Genomic DNA, 27,224 nt, shown 5'->3' with positions numbered 1-27,224 from the left:
AGCACAAATGGCTTCTCTTATAGAAAAAGGGCGTAAGAGAACCAAAGCTCTGATGGGAATGGATATTTTTACATTGTATATTCCTTTTAAGATCACTCAATGGGAACCTCTTTTTCAGACTTCCACAACACTGCAGGATGCGTTGGAAGATTGGTGTGGCCAAGTGTCGTGCCACCTTCCTTCTGATTCACGACTGCAGGTGTTGAGGACAGTTCCTTTTGTTTTACAATCACCTTTTGTCCAACAGCCATTGAAGGAAGGCTTAACTGTCTTTACTGATGGTTCAAAAAATATTGGAGCATGTACATGGTATGAAAATGCTCAATGGCATAAACGCTTAACTACTTCACAATCATCAGCACAACAAGCTGAATTAGCTGCTTTATTGGCGTTGTCTCTTTTTTCACAACAATCTTTAAATGTAATATCTGATAGTATGTATGTTACTCAGATGGTTGCTCATATTTTTGATGCATATATTTCTCCTGTTACCCCTCCCTCTCTAATGAAACTTTTTTACAGCTTCAGACACTGCTGAAAAAGCGAGGAAAACTTTATTTGTAGCTCATATCAGAAGTCATCAGCAATTGCCTGGATTCCTAGCAGAAGGCAATCACATGGCAGATGAGGCTTGTAAAATTATGGCCTCCTCTCCCCTTCTCCAACAGCTTTCACCTGGGGATAGTCATGATTATTTTCATCAAAACAGGAAAGCCCTGGTGCGACAATTTGGAATTACATATCAAGAAGCCACAGCAATAATTCAAAATGTCCAACATGTAGCTTGCAGGCCAAAGGTATCCCTGAAGGTGTTAATCCTAGGGGTACTCAAGCCTGTGATACATGGCAAATGGATGTAACTCATTATCCTCCCTTTGCTCCCTGGAAATACATTCATGTATCAGTAGATACTTATTCAGGGTTTATTATAGCAACATTGCAAAGAGGAGAGGCTACAAAAAATGTTATTAATCACTGTATTCGATCATTCGTAACGTTGGGATGTCCAAAAATTCTCAAAACAGATAATGGTCCTGCTTATGTCAGTTCTCCCTTTGCTGAGTTTTGTCATAAGTGGGCCATCACTCATAAGTTTGGCTTACCCTTCAACAGCCAAGGTCAAGCGATTGTGGAGAGGACACACTTAACTTTGAAACAAGCCCTTGATCGGCATCTGGGGAAAAAAGGCTCAGGCCCCGAACCTCCCAACGTTGCAAAATATCTTAAATGTTTGTCTGTACACTCTTAACTTTCTCAATCTTACTGGCTCTCCTCCCTCCACAGCGGCTTCTCGCCACTTCACTAAGCCAGTAGTTCCCTCTTCCCGTCCTCTTGTTTATTTCAGACAGCTTCCAGATCCTGCGTAGAAAGGTCCTGCACAGCTCATTACCTGGGGAAAAGGTTACGCTGCTGTTCAACTTCCTGATCGAGTGCTTTGGGTTCCTGCTCGCTGTGTCAGACCTTACCATGGCAAACCTGACTCTAACCCTAATCTTTCTTCTGATATCAATACTTCCTGTCTTTTCTCAATTTAGGGCATCTCCTGATGCTATTTTTGCTTTCCTTACTGACACTGTTACCTTTATTTTTAAAGATAATCTTCTTTCTGCATGTAATTATGTTTTCCAACACAATGGTAGTTTTCTTTCTCCTACTTCTGACATAACTATTTACTATTACTATTCTCCTTGTTTAATATTTTTAACTATACATGTTACTCCACTTACTATAGGTTCTTATTCTTGCTTAGGATTTTTTCACAATCACACTTATTTCAATCACACTGTTCTATTGCTTTCCACTTCTTCAGTGGCATCTACTCCACTATCTTCTGCTTTACTTACATTGCCATCTCAAGCTAATTCTGAGACAACTTTTCCTGGAGATAAACTACGCTGGCATCTTCGTTGCTGCTTTCCACCCTGTGATGTCACCAACTGCATATTGCATCATTCATCTTCCTGGGTTCCTGATCGCTACAAACCACCTGTCGTGCGAAGACGTCACCTCATTCATGATGACACTCATCGCAAGACTACAGCTCTCATTCGAGCTCGCCATCTTGGGTATCCTGCCTTCATCGCTGACAACTCCATCTCTAAGCAGTCTGCATCTCATGTTGTTCCAAGATTTGGCTATCATCACATTCCTCGAAGCATACAATCATCTTCTACAAATGAACATCAACCTCAAACTTACACCTGGACTATCCTTGATTTTCAAGGAAAAATTTTAAACACCACCACTAATTATACTAGATGGCCATGGTTTCCTCAGCTTTTCATGGATTTTGCTGAAATGGGGACAGGAGTAGAAAAATTTGCAGACAAAAAATTGCAAGCTGATACATGGGACAAGCAAGGCTCCTGTTCTCCAGCACCTGCTGACAACTTTAGATTATATTTTTGTCCTGCTCACAATACTGGTACTTCTCGTTCTGCCTGCGGTGGGGTAATTGACAGATATTGTAAAAAATGGAGTTGTGTATCCACAGGTCATATCTGGTGGGAAGCACCTACCAAAAATGACTATATTCATATTACCCGTGCTCAAGCACATCTTCCCTGCTCTCAATGGCCTTGTTGTGGACAGAGAATAAATCCACTCAGAATCACCTTTACTGCACAAGGAAAGACACTTGCAAGAAAACAATGGATGGTTGGGTTTACTTGGGGAGGACGTCAGTGGGATGGTCAAGGAGATGAAGGGAATATTTTTACAATTCGTCTTTCTATATCTATGTCTCATTATGATGTTGGTCCCAATCCTAATTTGAAATCAACCTTTCTACAAAAACCCAATATTCAGGTGAATCCATTAGTACAGTTGGTCAATTCTTCTTACACATTGTTAGCAACTACACTTAATGATTCATCCAAAACTGATCAATGTTGGCTTTGCTTATCTGATTTGCCACCATTCTATGATGCAGTAGCTTCCAATGAACCTATAAAAAACTCCACCAGTGACACACAATGCAGATGGAACACTTCCTCCATTACTATCACTGACATAATAGGTTGGGGATGTTGCCTAGGAAACATACCTGCTAATTATTCCCAATATTGTCAGAATGTTTCATCAGGGTATCACTGTAATGTATATCTACCAAAAGAAAGATCAAACCTTAACATTGGAGGCTATGGTCCTCTATACACTACCTCCAATGGCAATATCACTGCTCGCCTCAAAGGACAATTCTTCATCCCAGGTAATAATTCTATATGGGCTTGCTCCACAGGAACAACTGCATGTGTTCATGGTGATGTTCTTATTGCTCAGGGATCTTTTGTATTCAGGTAAAATTAATTCCAAAGATCACATTTTATCCAGGTTCAGAACTTATCAATGAACTTGAACCTCCACAATTTCCCCTTCATCAGAAAAAAGAAGTCATTACAGCTGTAACACTATCTGTATTATTAGGTCTTGGGGCAGCAGGGGCAGCCACAGGTGTAGCAGCTCTAGCTGTTGGTCATCAACAGTTAGCAACCCTAAGTTTACAAATAGATGAAGATCTCAAACGCATAGAGACTTCAATTACTGCTCTTCAAAATTCTCTCTCATCTCTAGCTGAAGTGACTCTTCAGAACAGAAGAGGTCTAGATTTGTTATTTTTAAACAAAGGGGGATTATGTGTAGCAATAAAAGAAGAATGTTGTTTTTATGCAGATCATTCAGGAATTGTTAAAGATTCTATGGCTGAATTGCGAAAACAATTGAAGGATAGAGAGAATGAAAGACAACAAAGTCAGTCATGGTATCAAGGCATGTTTAATTTTTCTCCTTGGTTAACAACACTATTGTCAGCCTTAATAGGTCCTCTTGTGCTATTGCTTCTTGCATGTACTATTGGTCCATGTGTAATAGGACGTTTACTTACATTTCTGAGGGATCGTTTGAATACACTTGACAATGAAGTTAACAATACTCAAAAAACAGTTAGCTTTCTCACATCTGTAATTGAATCAAAAGACCTTGTCAAAAAACCTTTGCTGGAATGGTACTCTGACCAAGAGTCAGAGGAAGAAATAGACACTAATAACTCCTTTTCTCCCAAAGAAGTTTTGTTAACTATGCCAAGCCATGATTTGGGGGATGAGGACTTTCCTCGTATGAGTTGGTTCTGCAAGGCATCAACAAACCGAAGGGTTTGTTGCCACCTTGTGGGACTACTCGGGAGGAGAAAGGACTCTACCTAGAATCATGAGCACAAAAAATAAAGAAAAGGAGGAATTGTGGCTATTCTGTCTCAGTATTTTTCCATAAGAGAAATCCTGCTCAGCACGTATACCTCTCAGAGCAAAGTTCACCAAGCTGACAGGAAAAGAACTGACAGGAAGAAGCTGAAGTTGATAAGATTAACACAGAGGTCTGTGTCAGATAAAAGATGTGTATTCGGTAAAACATGTTTATCAGTCAGAAAGTTCGTTACTTGTATCACGTAGCCTGGTCTCAAAGATAAAGTTCGTAACTTCTTTGTCTTCCTGCTATCCCCCTGCACCCCCCCTCTTTGAATCAGCACAATAAAAGAGGACAGCGTAGAGCAAGCTGGCAGCCTGAACAATCCATCTGTCTCAGGCTCAACTGGGACAATTCCATCTGCCCCAGGCGATGCGCTGTCTCACCTAAAGAAATCTTCGTCTTGTGTTCTTTTTCTTTTCGCTTTTGCAATCACTTTTAAACTCACCCTGGATAGGGTCCTGCTTTTGCTAAACTTCGCCCTTGCGAGGGCTTCTCTGTATCTCACTCTTGCGAGGGTCCCGTTCTGAGAGGAATTCAGCAATCAACCAGAAGATCGAAACAACAGACCGGTCGCTCAACGCGACAATTCTCCACGCTGATGCATTGAGCAGAACGCCGCTCCCAGACTCTGTTGTAGATCCAGCCCCAACCATCTCAACACTACAGATCGAAGCTCTACATGTACCACCATTGACGGCCAGAGACATTGCTTTTGAAACTAAACGTGACCCAGTTCTGCAACACATCCTACGCTGGGTTGAACGGGGGTGGCCGACAGACCAAATAGCACCGGAATGGGCGCCTTTCAAAGCCCGCCAAACCGAACTGTTTTCCCAAAAAGGCTGTATCTTGTGGGGCGATCGAGTCGTAATCCCTGGCAAATTGCAACAAACTGTTTTGGCGGTATTGCATGAAGGACATCCGGGTATCGTGCAGATGAAAGCACTCGCACGCAGCTACGCTTGGTGGCCGGGAATCGACAAAAGAATCGAGGCCTGGGTCGCCTCTTGTCAATGTTGCCAGGACGTCAGCAACGCCCCGCCTAAAGCAAGCCCAACCGAATGGGAAACTCCGAGGGGACCTTGGTCCCGTATTCATATTGATTTTGCGGGACCTACGAAAGGACACACTTTCCTTATTACTGTCAACGCCTATTCAAATTGGCTCGAGATCCATCGAATGAACACAACTACAACGGACTCAGTTATCAATAAATTAAACAGACTATTTGCCACACACGGGTTTCCGGACATGTTAGTCTCGGACAACGGCCCACAGTTTACTGCATTACCCTTTGAACAATATCTTGCTGATAGGGGCATCCGCCATGCGCTAACCTCGCCCGCGCACCCTGCGGCGAATGGACGTGCAGAACGCATGGTACAATTTGTAAAAAAGACCCTTCACAAAATGGAATTTGGCAACATCGACGAGAAAATCAATCGAATTCTCTTGTTGCAGCACATCACGCCCCACAGCGTGACCAACAAAACACCCGCTGAACTTCTTATGGGGCGGAAACTACGATCGCACCTTGACCGACTCCACCCCGCATTCGCACCGGAAAAGCCCTTCGGCTCCAGCAGCAAATGCCGAGAATTTAAGGTAGGCGATTTAATCTTTGCCAAAAACTTTTCCGGCGACCCATTATGGATACCCGCAACCGTTACCCACCTTACCGGGCCTAGATCTTACCGCCTGCTAACAGACGATGGGAGGGTGTGGAAATGCCACATAGACCAACTCCGATCGAGATTACCACCCAGCGCCCATGACTCCCCGGGTTCACCAACTCAAGGGGGAGGAAATATCGAGGAAATTGACTTTGATATGACAAATAGCAGGTCAACGGAAACCCTACGGCCCAGTGAAACACCGGAACTTGAAGCGGGGAGGGAGTTGACTTTTTCAGGGAACTTTAATACGGGGGAAACCGAACTGCAAAACCCCGAAGAAACACGGAGTAGCGGAGACAACCACAGTGAAAACAGCACGGAATCACCGTGCAGCGAAACAGACTTTCATAAAGATCATCCAAACGCTCCACCGGAACCGGACCTTAGACCAAACCGGTGGAGCCACGGAAATCATCCAGACAGACCAAACGGCCTGCCTATCTTGAGGATTTTATTACAGCTCCCCTCAAACGGAACCCAAGGGGAGGGGTGTTGTGAATCAATAAAAGTTACTAGCATAGATGCAAATCAGGGTTTGGAAACCTGCACACCTGATTGGTCCTTATACAACAACTAGGGATTGGTCCATAACTAGTCCTTGATTGGCCACTATTTAGACACTTCTCATTGGTTATAAGTTTGAACTTGTTGCACATGTCATTGGTTAATAAGGTAGCAGCTAACCCTATAAAAGGGTTGCTGTTGCCCATAGCCTTGCTCTGTTCTGTCTATTTATTGTTATTAAAGAGTTGAAGTCACTGGTCAGATGTCTGGTCTCCATTACTCTCCAAACTTAACACAGTCTTCCTCTCAAAGCATCTACTTCTCTTTTATATATCTGTTTTGCAGTTTGATCCTCATTCGTGTGACTAAGCCACAACACGTTAAAACTTTGCTTGGAAGTGCAAAAAATAAACCCCGTTACACCACTCACATTTCTAACTCATTTTTTATGTAATAAAAAGGTTTTTTTTTACGTAATTAAAGACAACATTGAATTCCATAGAAGCCAAAATCCACACTGGTGATTGATCGGAGAATGTTTACAGAAGGAAAGTAAATACACTTGAACTTTTGGACAGAGCAGAATCTGATTTGAGCAGATTGATTGTGAAAGTAGGACAATATCCCATTCTTTATAGGAAAAAAAATGAGATGTGCAGAATTGCACATAAGAAGGTAAGAAAATAAGAATCAGGTCTTTGAATTTTCTGGTGGCTGGAATTCTCATAGACATCTTAACCGTCCCCTCTAGGGTACAGGTAGTCCTTTACTTACAATCATTTATTTAGTGACTGTTCAAAATTACAACAGCACTGAAAAAGCGACTTATGACCGTTTTTCACAATTACGACCTTTGCAGCATCCCCATGGTCACATGATCAAAATTCGGCTGCTTGGCAACTGGTTCATATTCAAGACAGTGAACCGTGTTGCTAAGTTAATAAATGCAGTGATTCACTTAACAACCGTGACAAGACAGGTTGTAGAAGGGGGGCAAAGCCGACTGAACAACTTTCTCATTTGGCAACATAAATGTTGAGCTTCGTTGTGGTCACAAATCGAGGACTACCTGTACACCCCCCCACTCTATTTGGAGTGTCTTTTGACAATGATGTAGAAAATATCCACTTGTATAGTTGTGGAGATTGTGTGTCCTGATCTCTTTGTACCAGTTGCCTTCCACCTTGTGTCTGGTCTTGGTGATTTACCAACTTTGGAAATCCGCAGCTTGGCTTGTTAGGGGAGAGGCTTGCCCTCACACAGACACGCCTGCAGCTTGAAGGGGAGGAGAGCAAGCAGAAGATAAGAGAAGAAGAGGAGGCAACAGGTTCTTTCCCTGACACACACTCTGGCAGGAGAGCACCAAGGAGCCAACAGAAGGACAACCTTATTTTCCTGGATGGACAGACCGTCAGCTAATATCCAGTCCCAGCTAGTGCCGATGAGAGAAGCAGGTATGATACGACAAGGATGAATATGTTCTAATTACTCACAAGTTGGGGTTGAAGTTAGGAAAGCAGTTGGGAAATGAAAGCAAGACAGAAAAAGGGGTGTTATTCTACATTTGTGTTTGCCCACCTTGTCATTTGGCAGGCTATCTCCTCAGACAGCAAGGATTTGGCCAGGTGGAAGGCAGCAATGGTAACCATCTGGCTATTTGTTTTGAGTGGACCACATGATTTCTAAAAGGTTAACGCAATCTGATGAATCTTGCTACCTCATGTAGTGGACACTATCTTCTAAATACTAGGGTTTCGTTAGCATTGAAGAGAGATGGTAGAGAAAGAGTAGAGTAGAGTAGAGTAGAGTAGAATAGAATAGAATAGAATAGAATAGAATAGAATAGAATAGAATAGAATAGAATACTTGGAAGGGACCTTGGAGGTCTTCTAGTCCACCCCTCTGTTTAGGCAGGAAACCCTACACCCTTCAAACAAATGGTTATCCAACATCTTCCAGTGTTGGAGCATTCACAACTTCTGAAGGCAAGTTTTTCCACTGGTTGATTGTTTTCATTGTCAGAAAATTTCTCCTGAGTTCTTGGTGGCTTCTCTCCTTGATTAGTTTTCACCCATGGCCAGGGGTGGGATTCAAATTTTTTAACAACCGGTTCTGTGGGCGTGGCTTAGTCAGTGGGTGTAGCTTGGTGGTCATGTGAATGGGTGGACATGGCTTGGTGGTCATGTTATTGGCTGGGCATGGCCAACTCAATATCACTCACATCGAGGCATGCATCTCCTCTTCTGGCCTTTCATGACTGTGGGAATTCTGCAACAGTCGTAAGTGTGAAAAATGGTCATAAGTCACTTTGACAGGGGTCTTCAAACTTGACAGCTTTAAGACTTGTGGACTTCAACTCCCAGAATTCCTCCTCCAGTCATTATAGCTCAGGAATTCTGGGAGTTGAAGTCCACAAGTCTTAAACTTGCCAAGTTTGAAAAACCCTTGTGCTATGAGAATAGGATTGATTGAGAAAAGGCGGAACCAGGAATTAATAAGAAGAAGAACCCAGATCATTAAGCAACCGTATTTTATTTGCCAAGAGCTGGACACAATTGAATGGGACACCATCATTATCACTATCCCTTTATTTGCCAGAGTTTATATTTGCCACCGAGACAAATTGACTTGATTGAATGTTGGCAGGTTGAAAATTTCATGTGGAAAATTGCCATCCTTGGGTCCTTGATAAGCTAATCTTTACACTGCCATTGTCAAAGAACCTTTTGTTTTCTTCATTCCCCAATTCTTCCTGATCCTTGAGTTTTTTTTGAAATTGAGCCATGAACTTCTCCCTCCCTGTTTCTCTCCCTCTGATTGAAAGTTCATAATATCTCCAAATTTCATTGATTGACTGATTTGCTCAATTTATATAGTCCCTTGTATCACTTTATGTGACTCTGGGTGGCTTACAATCAGAGAAATAAAAGCACAAAGTATATTGTAGGATTGAGCATAATGTTTTCAAGGAATCACGAAAGGCAATGGGGCCATCTAATCTCTAGGGGAAGGTATTTAATAGGGTGTGTGCCATTGTGGTCCTGAACCGAGACTGGGTCCTTGACCAGTTAGTTGGAGCCCAATTGAACACACCAAGGTGGCGATTGAAGCAACACAACTTTGGTAATGAAATGTCTGCAAGAAAACCACCCAACTCAGAGACCACCAAGCACCCTACAACACAACTTTATTCTGCGTAGGAGGACCTACAGTAGCAATAGCACTTAGACTTATATACTGCTCCATTGCACTTGACAGCACTCTCTGGCTGGTTTACAATATTGGCATATTGATCCCCCACCCAACAATCTGGGTCCTCATCGCAGAAGGATGGAAGGCTGAGTCAAACTCGAGCTCTTCAGGTTCAAACTCTTTCCTGTGGGCAAAGTTAGGCATTCTCACCAGCTGTGACACCACAGCTGTTTAACATGGGGGAGGTTTCCTTAAAAACCCTTGTAATCTCATTGTTTATAGCCAAGTCTTTTATACCCCCAAACCACAAAGCTCACTATCAAGATGTCACCTTTCCATTTTATAGTTAAGACTCCTATAGCACTTATTTTTTAATTTTGTTTATTAATTAAATTTGTTTGCCACCCATCTCTCTGTGTACATACATATAGCTGTAGATGTGCATAGGTTAACCACAAATTTTCATAATATAACTGTCATCCCGGAAATTCTTATGTCCTGCTTTAGTAAGACTTTAGCAATATTTGCAAGCCTGTGGTTTTACTTCCTCCCGCGTGCCTTGTCCTAAAGTACATCTGGGAGTCACACCAAGCAAGCCAGAATATTAAGCTTTTGAGCTCAATATGCTGCTTTGCCAGATTATTTCATCAATGCAAATCTATTTTTTTTAACATGTATTAATGTTACTAATCAATAAAAGGTAAAGGTTCCCCTCGCACATAATGCTAGTCATTTCTGGCTCTAGGGGGCAGTGCTGAGTGCTCATCTCTGTTACAAAGTCCAAGAGGCAGCACTGTCTGAAGATATCTCCGTGGTCATGTGGCTGGCATGACTAAATGCTGAAGGCACACAGAACCCTGTTACCTTCCCACCAAAGTGGTCCATATTTTTTCTATTTGCATTTTTACATGCTTTCAACCTGCTAGGTTGGCAGAAGCTCGGACAAGTCATGGGAGCTCACTCCATTGTGTGGTGCTAAGGATTCAAATCACTGAACTGCCAACCTTTCTGATTGACAAGCTCAGGCCGTCTTTTCGGGGGGTGACTTAATTTCCCCTTGCATCCTCGCCAACAGCCGCTCCTAACGGGTGATCATGGTGAAGCGCAGAGCTCCCTACTCCCACCTTTGCTGCAGACACCTTTGGCACCCGCCACTGTTGCTTTCCCTTCTGCCCATTCCGCCACCACGTTTGGAGCTGGCGCTTCCGTGTTTGGAGTGCCGCCGCCATTTGGAGCTCCAAACGCGGAGTGGCAGCTCCAAACATGACGGCGGGCAATCTTTTTATTTTGGTCAGCGAAGTTCAGAGCGAGCAAGAGAAGGAGACTGTGATGCCTCCATCCGAGATGGCAACCTCACTAGTGGATCACAACGTGGCTGGAAGCCCGAATCGGCGGGATACGATGACAATCTTTTTGGAGCGAGAGGAAAGGGAGAGAGAAGAGTTGCGAGGCATAATTTGCAGGAGGAAGTGGGTGTACCCCACGGCAGGGGAGCCAAGGAAGAAGGGCGGTAGGCAACGGAGCGTCCCGTAACTCCGGAAGCAGCCTAGAGACGCGCCCAGGAAGAGGCGCAGATGCTGCCTTGTAGTCCCCAAACCAACTGCGTGCGCCGCCTTTAGTTATGTGCGCTCCGCTCTCTGGGCATCTCCGTGTGATCGTGACCCTGTCCTTTCCACCTGGCGCCCTTGCTGCTTTCTGGCTCTTTAGCGACCGGCCGCTTGGAACACGTTCGCGTTTGGAGTTGGTTTGGGAACTACAAGGCAGCATCTGTGCCTCTTCACGGGCGCGTATCTAGGCTGCTTCCAGAGCTACGGGACGCTCTCCGTTGCCTACCGGCCCTTCTTCCTTGGGCTCCCTGCCGTGGGGTACACCCACTTCCTCCTGCAAATTACGCCGCAACTCTTCTCTCCCTTTCCTCTTGCTCCAAAAGATTGTCATCGTATCCCGCCGATTCGGGCTTCCAGCCACGTTGTGATCCACTAGTGAGGTTGCCATCTCGGATGGAGGCATCGCAGTCTCCCCTTTGCTCGCTCTGAACTTCGCGGACCAAAATAAAAAGATCGCCTGCCGTCATGTTTGGAGCTGCCACTTCCGTGTTTGGAGCTCCAAATAGCGGCGGCACTCCAACACGGAAGCGCCAGCTCCAAACGTGGCGGCGGAATGGGCAGAAGGGAAAGCAACAGCGTCGGGTGCCAAAGGTGTCTGCAGCAAAGGTGTTTGGTGGGAGTAGGGAGCTCCCGCGCTTCGCCATGATCGCCCATTAGGAGCGGCTGGTGGCGAGGAATTCCTGCCCGCCGGGCGCTCCTAACGGCAAGTCTCCCGCCCTTCCCCTTATTTTGCATATTTTAAGATAGGCCTAAATTTGGGGAGGGGCTTAATTTGATTTTATGCCCCAAAAACATGCTGGGCCTTCCTATTGGTGGAGGCTGCATTGTTGGAGAAACACGGTATATATATATATATATATATATATATATATATATATATATATATATATATATTCATTCATATTCTTAAGTTTTCGCGGGTACTTGCATGTATGGCATTCAGCTTTGTTGGGTATTTTCACGTCATAGTAGTTGTGCTTTTAAATTGTAGCACGTTTGGCAGAATCTCATCTCCCATCATCAGGCTTCTATAGTGTTCAGTCAGTAGTCTGACTCTCAGATGAACACTATACAGAAGCCTGATGATGGGAGATGAGATTCTGCCAAACGATACAACTTTAAAAGCACAACTACTATGACGTGGGAAATACCCGAACAAAGCCAAGGCCTACATGTAAGTACCAAAAACTTAAGAATATATATATATTGTTCTTAATTTATCTTTAGCGCCATATGAATTGTTCTTAATTTATCTTTAGCACCATAGCAGATAAAGCTCTTCTTCTAAAGTCTGCCAGCTGATGCTCCCTAGTTAACAGTACCCAAACCATGTGCTTCCTGCTAAATCAGATAGGCCAGAGAAACCATTGAGGAGAGCTCATTGAGGAGGAAGACTTTGGGGAGAGACAGTCTCCCATTGGGTAGAGATGGTTGATGGGTTTCAAAGACCAGTCATTGTGCAGGGTGCCAAGATGTCTGACTGCCTGGGCAGCGTTTATTCTTTTATACCATTTTTACAAGCAAGGAAGAGTAGTATAGATACAGCATTTGGATTGGAGAATAGATACCGCATGGGTGAAACCTCCCAACCACATTGGTACAACCTCCCAACCAATCCTTAAGACTAGTGGTGATGTTAGTAAAATGAGATCATCTATAAGTCTGGAAAGTCCAGGACTTTCCAACCCAAGATAGAGGATGAGATCATGTAATAACAAAGAGGCCCCCAGAGGCATCAGACACTGCAGTTTGCTGCTAGCATCTAGTGCCATCTATAGGATCTCAGTAGCTGCTACAGATGGTCTTATAAGTAACCCAGTCTTAAGAAACCCGCTGACAACCTGTGTTTTGAACTGTACCCAGAAGCACAAAATAAGCCAATGCAGCTTGCAAACCAGTGATGTCACATGTTCTGGGTAATCGGCACCAGTAATTCCCTGCACCAAGAGCAGCTCCATGTTAAAGCATGTTGCAGTAGTCCAATCTGAAAATCACAAAGGCATGAGTGCAGTGGTTGGATTCAAAAAAATTTACTACTGGTTTTGTGGGTGTGGCTTGGTGGACATGGCAGGGGAAGGATACTGTAAAATCTCCAGTCAGAGGTGGTATTTGCCGGTTCGCCGAACTACTCAAAATTTCCGCTACCGGTTCTCCAGAATTTGTCAGAACCTGCTGAATACCACCTCTGCATGAGTGACTGTGAGCAGATCCAGGAATGGGTACACTTGACACACAGCCCCAAGTTCAGAGGTGATATTCAGCAGGTTCTGACCAGTTCTGGAGAACCGGTAGTGGAAATGTTGAGTAGTTCGGAGAACCGGCAAATACCACCTCTGATTGGCCCTGTCCCCATCTATTCTCTGCCTCGCGAGTCCCAGCTGATTGGCTGGATCTTCTGTTCTGCACAGGAGAACGGAGCTGGAAAGCAGGTTAGTGGGGTGGGGAGGGAAGGGGATTTTGCAATTTCCTTCCCTTGGAGTAGGGTGGGAATGGAGATTTCACAGTATCCTTCCCCTGCCATGCCCACCAAGCCATGCCACGCCCACCAAGCTGCGCCCATAGAACTGGTAGTTAAATTTTTTGAATCCCACCACTGCCCAAGTTGTGCACACAGCCCAAAGTTGTGCAAAGGCCCTCCTAGCAATGGTTACTGTCTGCTCTTATCTGTCCACTGTGGCCCCCAGATTGTGCACTGGGCCTTTCTGAGTCAACGACACCAATCTAGAACCAAAGATAGAAGGTTTCTGGAACCAAAACCCCCACAGCTACTCAGTCTGGCTTGGGTTGAGCTGTGTTGCATCAAAATCAATTTAAACTTTCCAAAATATATATTTAAATGGATTTATGCATTCATACATTCAAATTAAGTTGCATTACACAGGAGGAGTTATATCCAGTCAACCATTTTGTGTTTCTGATTCTTTCAGATACAGCTATGATGCTTCATTTCTTCTGGTCATGTTTGAGCTTTTTCTTCTTCCTCTCATTGGTTTGCAAATGTGCTTCCAATAATGACACTCCAGTCGTGACCAGCAGTGGCCCTATTAAAGGCAAAATAGTCTTGACTAGATCTGGTTCTGCAACTGCCTATCTGGGAATCCCCTATGCGGAACCTCCAGTGAAGAAACTCCGTTTTCAAAAGCCCGTCCCACGTCAACCATGGAGTGAAGTATTGGAGGCCACCAGTTTTGGCAACTCGTGTCCCCAGACTAATATTACTGGCCTTCCTGATAAAGACATATGGGTCCCCAACACACCTCTTTCAGAAGACTGTCTCTTTCTTAACATCTGGGCACCCCACCCTCGACCCTCAAGACCAGTGCCTGTCCTTGTATGGATCCAAGGCATGGGTTTTATCACAGGCACAGCCTCACTAGATGTCTATAATGGAGCCATCTTGTCTGCTACAGAGAACGTCATAGTAGCTTCCATGAATTATCGCTTGGGGGGCCTAGGCTTTTTGTACTTGCCACCCTATGCCCCGGGAAACATGGGCTTGTGGGACCAACATTTGGCCCTAAATTGGCTGAAGGAGAACATCGCTCTTTTTGGGGGCGACCCAGCTCAGTTGACTCTGGTTGGGCAAAGTGCAGGAGCAGTTTTGGTGGGTTGCCATCTCCTTTCCCCTCTGAGCCAGCCCCTTTTTGCCCGTGCAGTGCTTCAGAGTGGCGTTCCCAATGCCATTTGGCCCTGGAAGAGCCCCCAAGAGGCCCACAGAGATGCAATAATGCTCAGCAAACAAGCGGGGTGCGCAAAAGATAGTGACAGCGCTGTGGTGAGCTGCCTACAGGAGATAGAATTTGGACATGAGAACTTTACTGTGCTGACCCTGATCAACTCATTGACCACAGATGGCAATTTCCTCCCAGGCAACGTCCCAAATTTGCTGGACGCTGCAATTCTTCAGGGAAAGCCAATTCTTACTGGGGTCACTGATGATGAAGGCTCTGGTTTTGTATTGCTGATGTATTCGAACACAAAAACAAACGGAGGAATATTAACATGGGAGCAGCTTCTCCAAGGTGTGACAATAACTATGCGAAGAGGGACCAAAAAAGAAGTTGCGCACACCGTCGCCCAGAAATTCAGTGAAGCTAATCATGGGCAATACCGTTTGGCGTTTTCTCAGTATATGCGAGATTATTTCATGGTGTGCCCCTTGGTTGAATTTGCTGCAAAGATCAGAAAAGCTAGGAAGTCGGCGTATGTTTACTCCTTCAGTCACCACCCTTCTGGCTCTGGCTGGCCTGAGTGGGTAGGGACGCCCCACGGAGCAGAGATACCGTATGTCTTTGGAACCATGGCGTCAGCAACAAACCAATCCATCACAGAGGCTGAGGAAGCATTGAGCCGTCAGACAATGAGATACTGGGCACAGTTTGCCAGAGGCGGGTAAGGAACTGACCCCTCCAGCCCATAAAATGCAATCTTTGCTCGTCCTTTTCATGAATGAGACTCTTGATTTGGGGCAGTCGTGGAACTGATTAACCTGAATGAACCTGGGGGTTCATCTCTCGCCAATTTCCCATTTTCCAGACAGCATGAAATGTGCAATTGCACAGAATAATTGAAAATCTGGGGGCTCATTCGGTAACATAAGGTTAGGGAAAGGTTTTTCTCAGCAGTTGTCTGTTGCTGATAGGGAGTGCCATTAATTTCCCTCCCTCTGTAGCATTCCAAGCAGCACCCAGCAGCTGAGTCTTGTCAGTATTATATTTCCCATAACTATTGCGTCAATTGTATGGCAGCAACATTGCTGTGGTTCCGATATCAGCAGTAACCAGCCAGAAGAACATGGGACTTCACAGCAATGGGACACAAGGCTCACTGTTTGATCAGGAAATGCTGATGGTACCTTCTGACCACCTCAGTTGGGAATTGTCCTCAGACCTTGGCCTGTTTCTTTCCTAATGGCCTGTCATGGGCAAAGGTAGTGATCCCTTATAGTATCCAGGGGTCTTCAAACTTGACAGCGTTAAGACTTGTGGACTTCAACTCCCAGAATTCCTTCTCCAGTCATGTTAGCTCAGGAATTCTGGGAGTTGAAGTCCACAAGTCTTAAACTTGCCAAGTTTGAAGACCCTTGCCTTATACTAATTTTTGGAGGAATGATAAGAAAAAGTGGAAGTAAAGGCTGTGGAGAACAAGGTAACTATAGTGCTCATACTTGATGATTCTTCGGAATAAAAGTACCCACTTTGTATCCACATCTTGTATTGAGAAAGAAAGAAAGAAAGAAAGAAAGAAAGAAAGAAAGAAAGAAAGAAAGAAAGAAAGAAAGAAAGGAAGGAAGGAAGGAAGGAAGGAAGGAAGAAGGAAGGAAGGAAGGAAGGAAGGAAGGAAGAGGGAAGGAAGGAAGGAAGGAAGGAAGGAAGAAAGAAAGAAAGAAAGAAAGAAAGAAAGAAAGAAAGAAAGAAAGAAAGAAAGAGGGGTGGATGGATGGAGGGAGGATTGGAGGGAAGGAAGGGAGGGAGGAAGGAAGGCCTTAAGATTTGAAAATAGTTATTTGATATCAATGGCTCGAATGCCTGTAATTCTTGTTAGAGATTGTTTGTAATCCTACCATAATTTCTCAATTGCCTTTGTAGGACTCCAACAGCGACCAAGGCAGATGAGGTACAATGGCCACTGTACAATGCCACAGAGCAGAATTTCTTTCACATCAGCACAGGTGCACCCCAGCTCAAGCGGCTGTCACCTGCCCCACTCTGCGATTTCCTGGCTACTCTTCCTGAGAATGACACACAATCCTGTGAGTTGAGTCCTTTGGGGAAATAAATCCTCTCACTGGAAACCAGCATGGCAGTGAGCAGGAGGAGGAACATCTGCTTTGTGAGGATACCGTAGGAAAAATGGCTAGAATAGTACACCGCTCAAAAAAATAAAGGGAACACAAAAATAAGACACCCTAGATCTGAATGAATGAAATATTCTTATTAAATACGTTGTTCATTACATAGTTGAATGTGCTGACAGCAAACTCACACAAAAATTATCAATGGAAATCAAATTTAGCAACCCCTGGAGGTCTGGATTTGGAGTTACACTCAAAATTAAAGTGGAAAAAAACACTACAGGCTGATCCAACTTTGATGTAATGTCCTTAAAACAAGTCAAACTGAGGCTCAGTAGTGTGTGTGACCTCCCTGCAATGCCTGGGCATGCTCCTGATGAGGTGGCGGATGGTCTCCTGAGGGATCTCCTCCCGCACCTGGACTAAAGCATCCCCCAACTCCTGGACAGTCTGTGGTGCAACATGGCATTGGTGGATGGAGCGAGACATGATGTCCCAGATGTGCTCAATTGGATTCAGGTCTGAGGAACGGGCGGGCCAGTCCATAGCATCAATGCCTTCGTCTTGCAGGAACTGCTGACACACTCCAGCCACATGAGGTCTAGCATTGTCTTGCATTAGGAGGAACATAGGGCCAACCGCACCAGCATATGGTCTCACAAGGGGTCTGAGGATCTCATCTTGGTACCTAATGGCAGTCAGGCTACCTCTGGCAAGCACATGGAGGGCTGTGCGGCCCCCTAAAGAAATGCCACCCCACACCATTACTGACCCACTGCCAAACCGGTCATGCTGGAGGATGGTGCAGGCAGCAGAACATTCTCCACGGTGCCTCCAGACCCTGTCACGTCTGTCACATGTGCTCAATGTGAACCTGCTTTCATCTGTGAAGAGCACAGGGCGCCAGTGGCGAATTTGCCAATCTTGGTGTTCTCTGGCAAATGCCAAACGTCCTGCATGGTGTTGGGCTGTAAGCACAACCCCTACCTGTGGACGTTGGGCCCTCATACCACCCTCATGGAGTCTGTTTCTGACCCTTTGAGCAGCCACATGCACATTTGTGGCCCGCTGGAGGTCATTTTGCAGGGCTCTGGCAGTGCTCCTCCTGTCCCTCCTTGCACAAAGGCGAAGGTAGCGGTCCTGATGCTGGGTTGTTGCCCTCCTACGGCCTCCTCCACGTCTCCTGATGTACTGGCCTGTCTCCTGGTAGCGCCTCCATGCTCTGGACACTACGCTGACAGACATAGGAAACCTTCTTGCCACAGCTCACATTGATGTGCCATCCTGGATGAGCTGCACTACCTGAGCCACTTGTGTGGGTTGTAGACTCCGTCTCATGCTACCGCTAGAGTGAAAGCACCGCCAGCATTCAAAAGTGACCAAACCATCAGCCAGAAAGCATAGGAACTGAGAAGTGGTCTGTGGTCACCACCTGCAGAACCACTCCTTTATTGGGGATGTCTTGCTAACTGCCTATGCTTTCCACCTGTTGTTTATTACATTTGCACAACCACATGTGAAATTGAATGTCAATCAGTGTTGCTACCTAAGTGGACAGTTTGATTTCACAGAAGTGTGATTGACTTGGAGTTACATTGTGTTGTTTAAGTGTTCCCTTTATTCTTTTGAGCAGTGTATATTATGGGCAAGAGAAACTGCCTAGGAACCAGTATGCTGTAGCGGATAAGTGTCTGTCTGAGGCTGGAAAAGACCATGTTCAAGTCCCACTTGCTCATGGAGTTCCACCTATTTCACAAGATCATTGTTATGTGGATTGAAATGAAGATATATGCTCTTGAGCTACTAAAGAAGAAGTGAGGTAGGAGCAGAGGTGGTATTCAGCAGATTCTGACAGGTTCTGGAGAACCGGTAGCAGAAATTTTGAGTAGGTCGGAGAACCGGCAAATACCACCTCTGACTGGCCCCGCCCCCATCTATTCACTGCCTCCTGAGTCCCATCTGACTGGCTGCGTCTTCTTTTGTTGCCCTGCACAGGAGAGCTGAGCTGGAAAGCAGGTTAGTGGGGTGGGGAGGGAATGGGGATTTTGCAGTAACCTTCCCCTGCCCTGCCCATCAAGCCATGCCCACCAAGCCACACCACACCTACCAAGGCACACCCAAAGAACTAGTAGTACATTTTTTTAATCCCATCTCTGGGTAGGAGGATAAAGATGGTCCATGACTTATGATCACAATTGGACCAGAATTTTGGTGACTAAGCAAGGTGGTTGTTAATTGAATTGTTTCCGGTTTTATTGCCTTTTTCCCATGGTTGCTAAGAGAATCACTGTAATTCTTAAGTGAATCATGTGTTTTTTAAGTGAATCTAGCTTCCTTCATTGATTTTGCATGTCAGAAGCCAGCTGGGAAGGATGCAGATGTTGATCATGTCACCTAGGGATGTTGCAACCGTCATAAATACATGCCAGTTGCCAAGTCCCCAACTTTTGATCACATGATCGTGGGCTTGGTAACAAGCATGAAAACCTGCTGTTTTTCAGTGCTGTTGTAACTTTGAGTAGTCTCTAAAGGAACAATTGTAAGTCGAGGACTACTTGTAATCATTAGGAAGTAAAATAGCAATGTATCTTATTTTCTCTCTTCCTGCTTCATGAATATAGATGACCACTAAACTTGGTACATGGATGGCTACTTACCTTATCCATATCTTTTTACCTTTAACTTCATATAAGAGACAAGAAAAGTATTTACTTTTGCTATGAGTCAAAAAAACAACACCTGGGGGAGCAGCTGGTAAAATAATAATAATAATAATAATAATAATAATAATAATAATAATAATAATAATAATAATAATAATAATAATAATAATATAACCAGTCGTGTTAGCTGGGTATTTCAATTAAAGCCACAATTTGGTCAGTGAACTAAGCTAGTCTGTTGTGTGAAGTATTTGGTCCTCTGACTTTTTAAACTTAGTTTCTTACATTTTTCCCTTGCTTTTTTCCATTGGCAGAGAAATCTCCAGAAGACCTGGACTCGTGAACTGGGAAGTTGAACCAGGAATATAGAACATGACATGTAAAACCAAGAACACAAGTTGAATCAAGATATGGGCATTGTTTAGCTGTTATGTGGGGAGAATTATAATCCTATGAAGGGGTTGGGACTGACTGGCTGAGCTTTAGTTCAACAAAAATCACTGAGGGAACCAATTTGCAATGGTGGCATGTGTGTTCAGCCTATGCGAACTCCACTTCTGACTCTGTCCCTTTAGGTGGTATAATAGAAAGGCAATAGACTAGGTATATTTAGCCATGGGTGCAAGTACATTCATCTGATTTTAGAGCTATAGTCATTGGACTTTGGGCATCTTAAGGAATAACCCATATATCCTTTCTTTCTTTGTATGAAGGGAAATCCTAATTAACCAGGGTTCCCATTTCCTGGAAGGAATCCTGTGCTATATATAGATAGTCTCTTTAGAATTAAAAATGGGATGTGGTATAGGAAGTGTGAATACATCTATTATGTGGCTGGGTTGTGCATTCACATCTAATACAAAACTATTAGATCATAGCTCTAAACTGTGGGCCATTAGTATGAATGCCACTGCACCCATGTTCTACTAGAGGTTAGTTGGGGAATCCCATTTTTCCATCATCGCCATTACATCATTATCACCTTCCTTATCATTGCTGTTATAATCAGTGGTGGGATTCAAATTTTTTTACTACCGGTTCTGTGGGCATGGCTTGATGGGCGTGGCAGGGGAAGGATACTGTAAAATCTTCATTCCCACTCCACTCCTTGGAGAAGATTACTGCAAAATCCCATTCCTTCCCCACTCCACTAACTTGCTTCCCAGTTCCATTTTCCTGTGCAGGGCAACAAAAGAAGACCCAGCCGATCAGCTGGGACTTGGAAGGCAAAGAATAGATGGGGGCAAGGCCATTCAGAGATGGTATTCCTAACTACTCAAAATTTCCGCTACTGATTCTCTGAACTACTCAAAATTTCCGCTACCGGTTCTCTGAACTACTCAAAATTTCCGCTACCGGTTCTCTGAACTACTCAAAATTTCCACTACTGGTTTTCCAGAACTGGTCAGAACCTGCTGAATACCACCTCTGGTTATAATCATAATCATTATTATCACCAGTAATAACATCATATTCATGAGCTGCCATAAAACTTACTAATAGTGATCTTTTTTTCAGTCATATTTGGTTTCCCCTCCACTCCTTTCTTGGAATAGATTTTCCTTTTAGCCTCTTTCCACAAATGATTCTTTGAACCATTATCATTAAATAAAGTGCATATTAAAATTAAAATATTAAAATTAAAACTCTATATCATTATTTTTCTGTGAAACCTTTTAAAAACTATATAGAAATCAAAAGATTTATTAGTAGTTTGTTAATTGTAATAGCAACACGTTACATTACACATTATAATTTCTCTCTCAATATCTATGGAGATTCTCAGTTATCCAGGTCATGGTTGTCCCAAAGGTGCTGAAGAGGCTTCTTGGATGAGAAGCAAAAAGTTCTTCAAAGAAAAAACAGAAAGTCCAGTTGCCTTTTCAAAAGCACTTCTGGGATTCTCTCTCATCAGTTAATAGGGGCTGTTCTGTTATCAACCCGCACAGTTTTGCCTATTATCTTACCACAGATTCTGTGGCTTTACAAATTTTTAACTATCACATCTTAACTACTCATGTATCTACAGTATTTAAATTAAAAATCTATATAAATTAAAAATATCAAATGACCTAACCGCCAGAGCTCACTGTAACTGCATTGCCAAAAAGACATTAAGAATTGTAAATCTAATCTTAAGAAGCTTCTCCTCCGGTGATATTGAATTGCTAACTAGGGCATACAAAACCTTTGCTAGACCAATAGTTGAATACAGCTCATCTGTCTGGAATTCACACTGTATATCAGACATTAATACAATTGAATGAGTCCAGAAATATTTCACGAGAAGAGTACTACACTCCTCTATTCTCAACAGAATATCCTACACCACCAGACTTGAAATTTTGGGCTTGGACAACCTAGCACTATGCCGCCTACAGTTGGACTTAAGTGTAGTACACACAGTTATCTGCTACAATGTCCTACCAGTCAATGACTACTTCAGCTTCAACCGCAACAATACAAGAGCACACAACAGATACAAACTGAATGTAAACCGCTCCAACTTGATTGCAGAAAGTACAACTTCAGCAACAGAGTGGTCAATGCCTGGAATGCACTACCTGACTCTATATCAAACCCCGACTCCTTTAACCTCCTTTATCCACTATTGACCTCACCCCATTCCTAAGAGGTCTGTAAGAGGCGTGCATAAGTGCACAATTGTGCCTACCATTTCTGTCCTATTGTCCCCATTTATTCATATCTATTTCCTGTATTCTTACTAATGTTTATACTTATACCTATTATCTTGTAAGTGATGACAAATCAAATTAATTAATTAAATAAATAAATAAAAAATCCTTGGTCATTTATTGGTAATCAAATCCTTGCCTTCTATGCAACAAAAGTCACATTATTTTCTCTCTGAAGGAATCTTAATTTGACTGAAATTACTGGAAAATTTGAACTATAGTCTCCCATGACACATATAGGTACCACTGTACCAGTCGTGGCACCTGTCTAATTTTTCTACATTACCAGAAAATAATTGAAAGGCTAAAAACTTTCTAAGCAATCTGCACCTCGGAACATCAATTTTATTTATCAAGAAGAGGTCCCAAACAAATATATAGTAAGTAGTTGTAGCTGAAATTTTTTGGGGAAGTACACCAGAAAAAGAAGAAGGTCCAAAATAAACAGGGAAAATCTGACTATATTGGTCCTTAATGGATATTACTTCATCGACATTATTCATGTTTTGCAGCTTTAACTTCATTTATACTTTTATTATTTGGTTGTTTGTTTATTTACCACCTTTATTATTTTCATAAATAATTCAAGGCAACAAACATACACAATCCTCCTTCCTCCCGTATTTTCATGACAACAACCCTATGAGGCATGCTGGGCTGAGAGAGTGATGGATCCAAAATCACCCAGTAGGCTTTCATGCTTAAGGCTGGATAGAATTCTGTCTCCTGCTTTCTGTTCTTGTGCTCTAGCCATTAGACTACACTGGCTCTTGTTAGGAATGATAGTCACCTAACAGTTGGGTTGGAAATATATAAACCACGATAGTAATTTAATACTGTATCTTTAAGAGAATGCTGTAAGTGTGATTGGCTGAGGTTCCTCCAACGGCCATAAGATGGAGCCAGAAACCTGGAGAGTTGTAATTGCAGGAATGTTCCAATCTCGGATGGCAAACCTCAGATAAAGAATGTTTCCAAGCAAATACAACTCAGGTAAACAAAGTCACTAATCTAAAGGAGGATTAGAGAGAGGAAGTAAACATATGTTAGACTTTAACTAGAGATAATTAATTGTATGGATTACTGTGCTAAACAGTAACGAAAGTTAAGCAGTAACCAAAGTTAACCAGTGATGGAGGATAACTAAAAATGTGTATAAATGCAAGACTAGACTCCAATAAAGATCATCATGATTCAGTTGTTCATGATCAAACAACTCGACTGCCTCGTCATTACAACAGAAACCTGGTTTCTTTCTTCTTGCATTTCCTGTTTTGCAGTATTGCCTGATCATCATTCTACTTGAATTATTGTGAGTCTTGCAACTGTTAGCAAACTCCATTTACTGAACTTTGTTTATGACACTTGACTTCGCTTTTGGATTATCCCTGGACTGAATACTAACTGCTTTAACCGTGTATGATTTGGACTGTTTATGGGACTTTGTTTACCCGCTTACTGGAAGTAAAACCTACATTTTACTATTCAGTGTATCTGTATGCTGGTCATGTGTTATTCAACATCACTCTCACTATGTTTCCCTGAGTGAACTCATTTTCCTAACGGCTCTTACTGATAATTTTTATTGCACTTTTTTCCTTAAATTCAATTTATACTGTTTTTGAATGAGACAAGTGTGAAGGTGCAGGAACAGATAAAGGACTTTGTGTGGATTTCAATGATATGGGAAGAAAGGGCAAGTCAGTTAAACAACAAAAGATATAATTTTATTTTTTATTTATTATTATTTTTTATTTTGTCAAGCAATAATTAGATAACAGGTATAAGTATAAACATGGTTATGAATACATGAAATGGATACGAATAAGAAAAAAACACAATAGGACAGGGATGGTAGGCATGTTAGTGTGCTTATGCACACCCCCTAGAGGCCTCTTAGGAAAGGGGTGAGGTCAATAGTAGACAGTCTAAGGTTAAAGTTTTTGGGGTTTGGGGAAGAAACCACAGAGTCAGGTAGAGTATTCCAAACATTGACCACTATGTTGCTGAAGTCGTATTTCCTGCAATCAAGTTTGGTGCAGTTTACCTTGAGTTTGTATCTATTGTGTGCTCTTGTATTGTTGCGGTTGAAGCTGAGGTAGTCATTGACAGGTAGGACATTGCAATATATAATTTTATGTACTATACTTAGATTGGACTGAAGGCAGCGTAGTTCTAGGTTGTCTGGGTCTAAAATTTCAAGTCTGGTGGCATAAGGTATTCTGCAATGAGTAGAGGAATGGAGAACTCTTCTTGTGAAATATTTCTGGACTTTCTCAACTGTATTAATATCAGATATGTAATGCGGGTTCCAGACTGATGAGCTGTATTGAACTATTGGTCTAGCAAATGTTTTGTATGCTCTAGTTAATAGAGTGATATTACCAGAGAAAAAGCTATGCAGGATTAGGTTTACAACTCTTAGTGCCTTTTTGGCTATGTAGTTACAGTAGGCTCTAGCACTTAGATCATTAGAGATGAGTACTCCAAGATCCTTGACAAAGTTTAGGTCATCAACAAGATCTTGACTATTCAGCTTGTATTTTATTTTCTGATTTTTTTTGGACAATATGTAAGACAGAGCATTTATTTGTTGAGATTTGAAGTTGCCATTTGTTTGACCATTCTAACACATAGCTGAGGTCTTTTTTAAGACTAGCAGTATTGTCGGTGGTGTTGAATAGCTTTACATCATCAGCGAAGAGAACGCAGTTGCTCTTAATATGATCACAGAGGTCATTTATGTAAAGTATGAAAAGAGTTGGTCCTAGAATGCTGCCTTGGGGGACACCACTGTTGACAGGTACATAATTTGATAGGAAGCTCCCAATTTTGACCATTTGTTTGACAGGAATGCTTCTATCTAGTTATGCAGGTGTCCAGAGATTCCATAAGATTTTAATTTTAGGAGTAGTTTGTCATGTACCACTGAATCAAAGGCTTTACAGAAGTCTATGTAAATTGTGTCTATTGCTTTGCCCTGATCAAGTTGTGTAGTCCATATGTTTTTGCAGTGTAAGAGTTGCAGATTACAGGATAGTTTTTTTCTGAAACCAAATTGTTTATTAGAGAATAGGTTGTTTGTCTCTAAGTGGAGGATAATGGATTGGTTAATAAGTGATTCCATGACTTTACAGGTGACGCAGCATAAAGAGATTTGAAAGACAGAACAGTGAAAGCATAGTGCAATTTGAATTCCTGTGAGAAAGGGCAAGTCAGCTAAACAACAAAAGATATAATGCTTTGCACAAAAAGGATCTGTAAATGAATGAAACTATTATTTCCAGCAAATGTGATGCACTAGAATGAGAACTTCAGAGTTGGAAAAAGAACAGTAGTCAGAGCTCCCCTTATTAGCCAGGGAAGAGCTAAATGAGAGCTGAAATTCTTTTATGGACTCTCATTGTGTTTCACCATTGCAACTAATTAATCCTTAAACTAGTCTTACGTGAAGTGAAAATAAATTTAAAGATAAAAACTATGGGAAAACTCAACAGACTTTTTGGCAAAACAAAGTCTGCTCACAAAATAGTGTCAGTGTTCCAATTACACTCTCCATGCAATTCAAAACTCCAAGACAAAGACCATCAAAGTAAGAATTTATTAGAGAAGTCATGTTGGCACATCTGGGGAAAACCCGAATCTGAATTTCCGCGAGTGTTCCCCCTTCCACACTAAAAATCACACTAAAAACCACACCATTTAGTGACTCTGCAGTCACATTAGCCAGTTGTGGATTAAGGCTCACTGGTGTAAGAAATAAGAAAATTCAAAAATAAAATGTAGGTGAAGAGAATATTATATCATAGCATTAAGTAGAAAGTTACTCTATAGACATTTGTTCTCTTGATATGGAATCCTGCTGTAAATATATTTCCTTATGCATTTACTCATTGTTAAATATGTGCCTGCAATAAATTACATCCTCCTGTATCAAGTAATGCCACCCTTATTTCCTCCAGGAATTGGCACGTATCTCAAACTGTCAAGGCAATTCACACCAAAGTGATCAATGAGGAGGATAATAGGAGAAGAGATGAAACATTACCCTAACTTTCTTGATCAATTGAAGTTAGATTTTGCTCTTCAAAGCATCTACTTAAGTTTAATCTTGGCACATTGTGATTTTAAGTTATAGCCAGACTTTACTTTATAAAGGTAAATATGTTAGAGATGCATATAATTATTATGTTGTTCTAAGATGGCTGGAGAAAAGATGTGCTGAAAGTACACTAATATGTAACAGTGTGGTGTTAAAAATAGATACTGTTCTTGGACCATTAGAAAGAGGCCCCGCTGAAGGGACATTCCTTAAAGCCATGTTGGCAAAATGTGTAATGGGTGGTCATTGGGAAGTGTTGAAGGAGATGATGTGGTCTCCATAAGGCATTTCGGATTAGTTGTGCTCGGTCACTGGATCGATGTAGGAGGGGCATGGGGGCGCCGGGATAGAGAAACTATAAAATGTAATGTTCTGAAATCTCAAAGTGTGGTTCTTGGCTCAAACCTCATGTTGAGACAGCTAAGATCCTACCGCTCTTTGCAAACAGCTTTTTCCCTTTTGTTTGCTTTGATTTAAGCTTACAAATAAAATCTTTGTGTTTTTACCGATCCAAGTTTTTGTTATCTGGAGTCATTTCCAACACCAACAAATCTTGGTGCCCTCCTTCTTTGTACATACTGTACAAACAAAGCCATATTCTCAACTTTGTTGGTGCCCCGTTTAGGCCTGGTGTCCTAAGCATGTGCGTGGTCTGCTTAATGGTTAATACACCACTGACATTAGCCAAGCCACCTCATGTCTCAACTACTGCCAAATTCCAGTCACTCCCGTCCAGATGCCAGCA

The 27,224-nt window shown here is 42.7% G+C and overlaps 1 protein-coding gene and 1 long non-coding RNA gene across 2 annotated transcripts in view; one reads left to right on the top strand and one right to left on the bottom strand.

The window, feature by feature from the left end:
* The window catches only part of LOC148131869 (uncharacterized), a 312,201-nt gene that overhangs the window by 33,090 nt on the left and 251,887 nt on the right, over nt 1-27,224 (bottom strand). The window lies entirely within an intron of this gene.
* LOC113424266 (cholinesterase-like) lies at nt 7,557-20,194 on the top strand. Its single transcript, XM_026685895.2, has 4 exons — nt 7,557-7,879; nt 14,152-15,616; nt 16,813-16,976; nt 19,996-20,194. Coding segments are annotated over exons 1-4 (1,686 nt in total). The 5' UTR covers nt 7,557-7,824; the 3' UTR covers nt 19,998-20,194.

This window comes from Notechis scutatus, chromosome 2 (assembly GCF_049901735.1).
Source record: "Notechis scutatus isolate UNSWTSFEM ecotype Mainland chromosome 2, rNotScu1.2, whole genome shotgun sequence".
Classification (NCBI taxonomy): domain Eukaryota; kingdom Metazoa; phylum Chordata; class Lepidosauria; order Squamata; family Elapidae; genus Notechis; species Notechis scutatus.
Note: the sequence above shows the minus strand (reverse complement) of the source record. Positions and strands in the feature narration are given on the sequence as shown.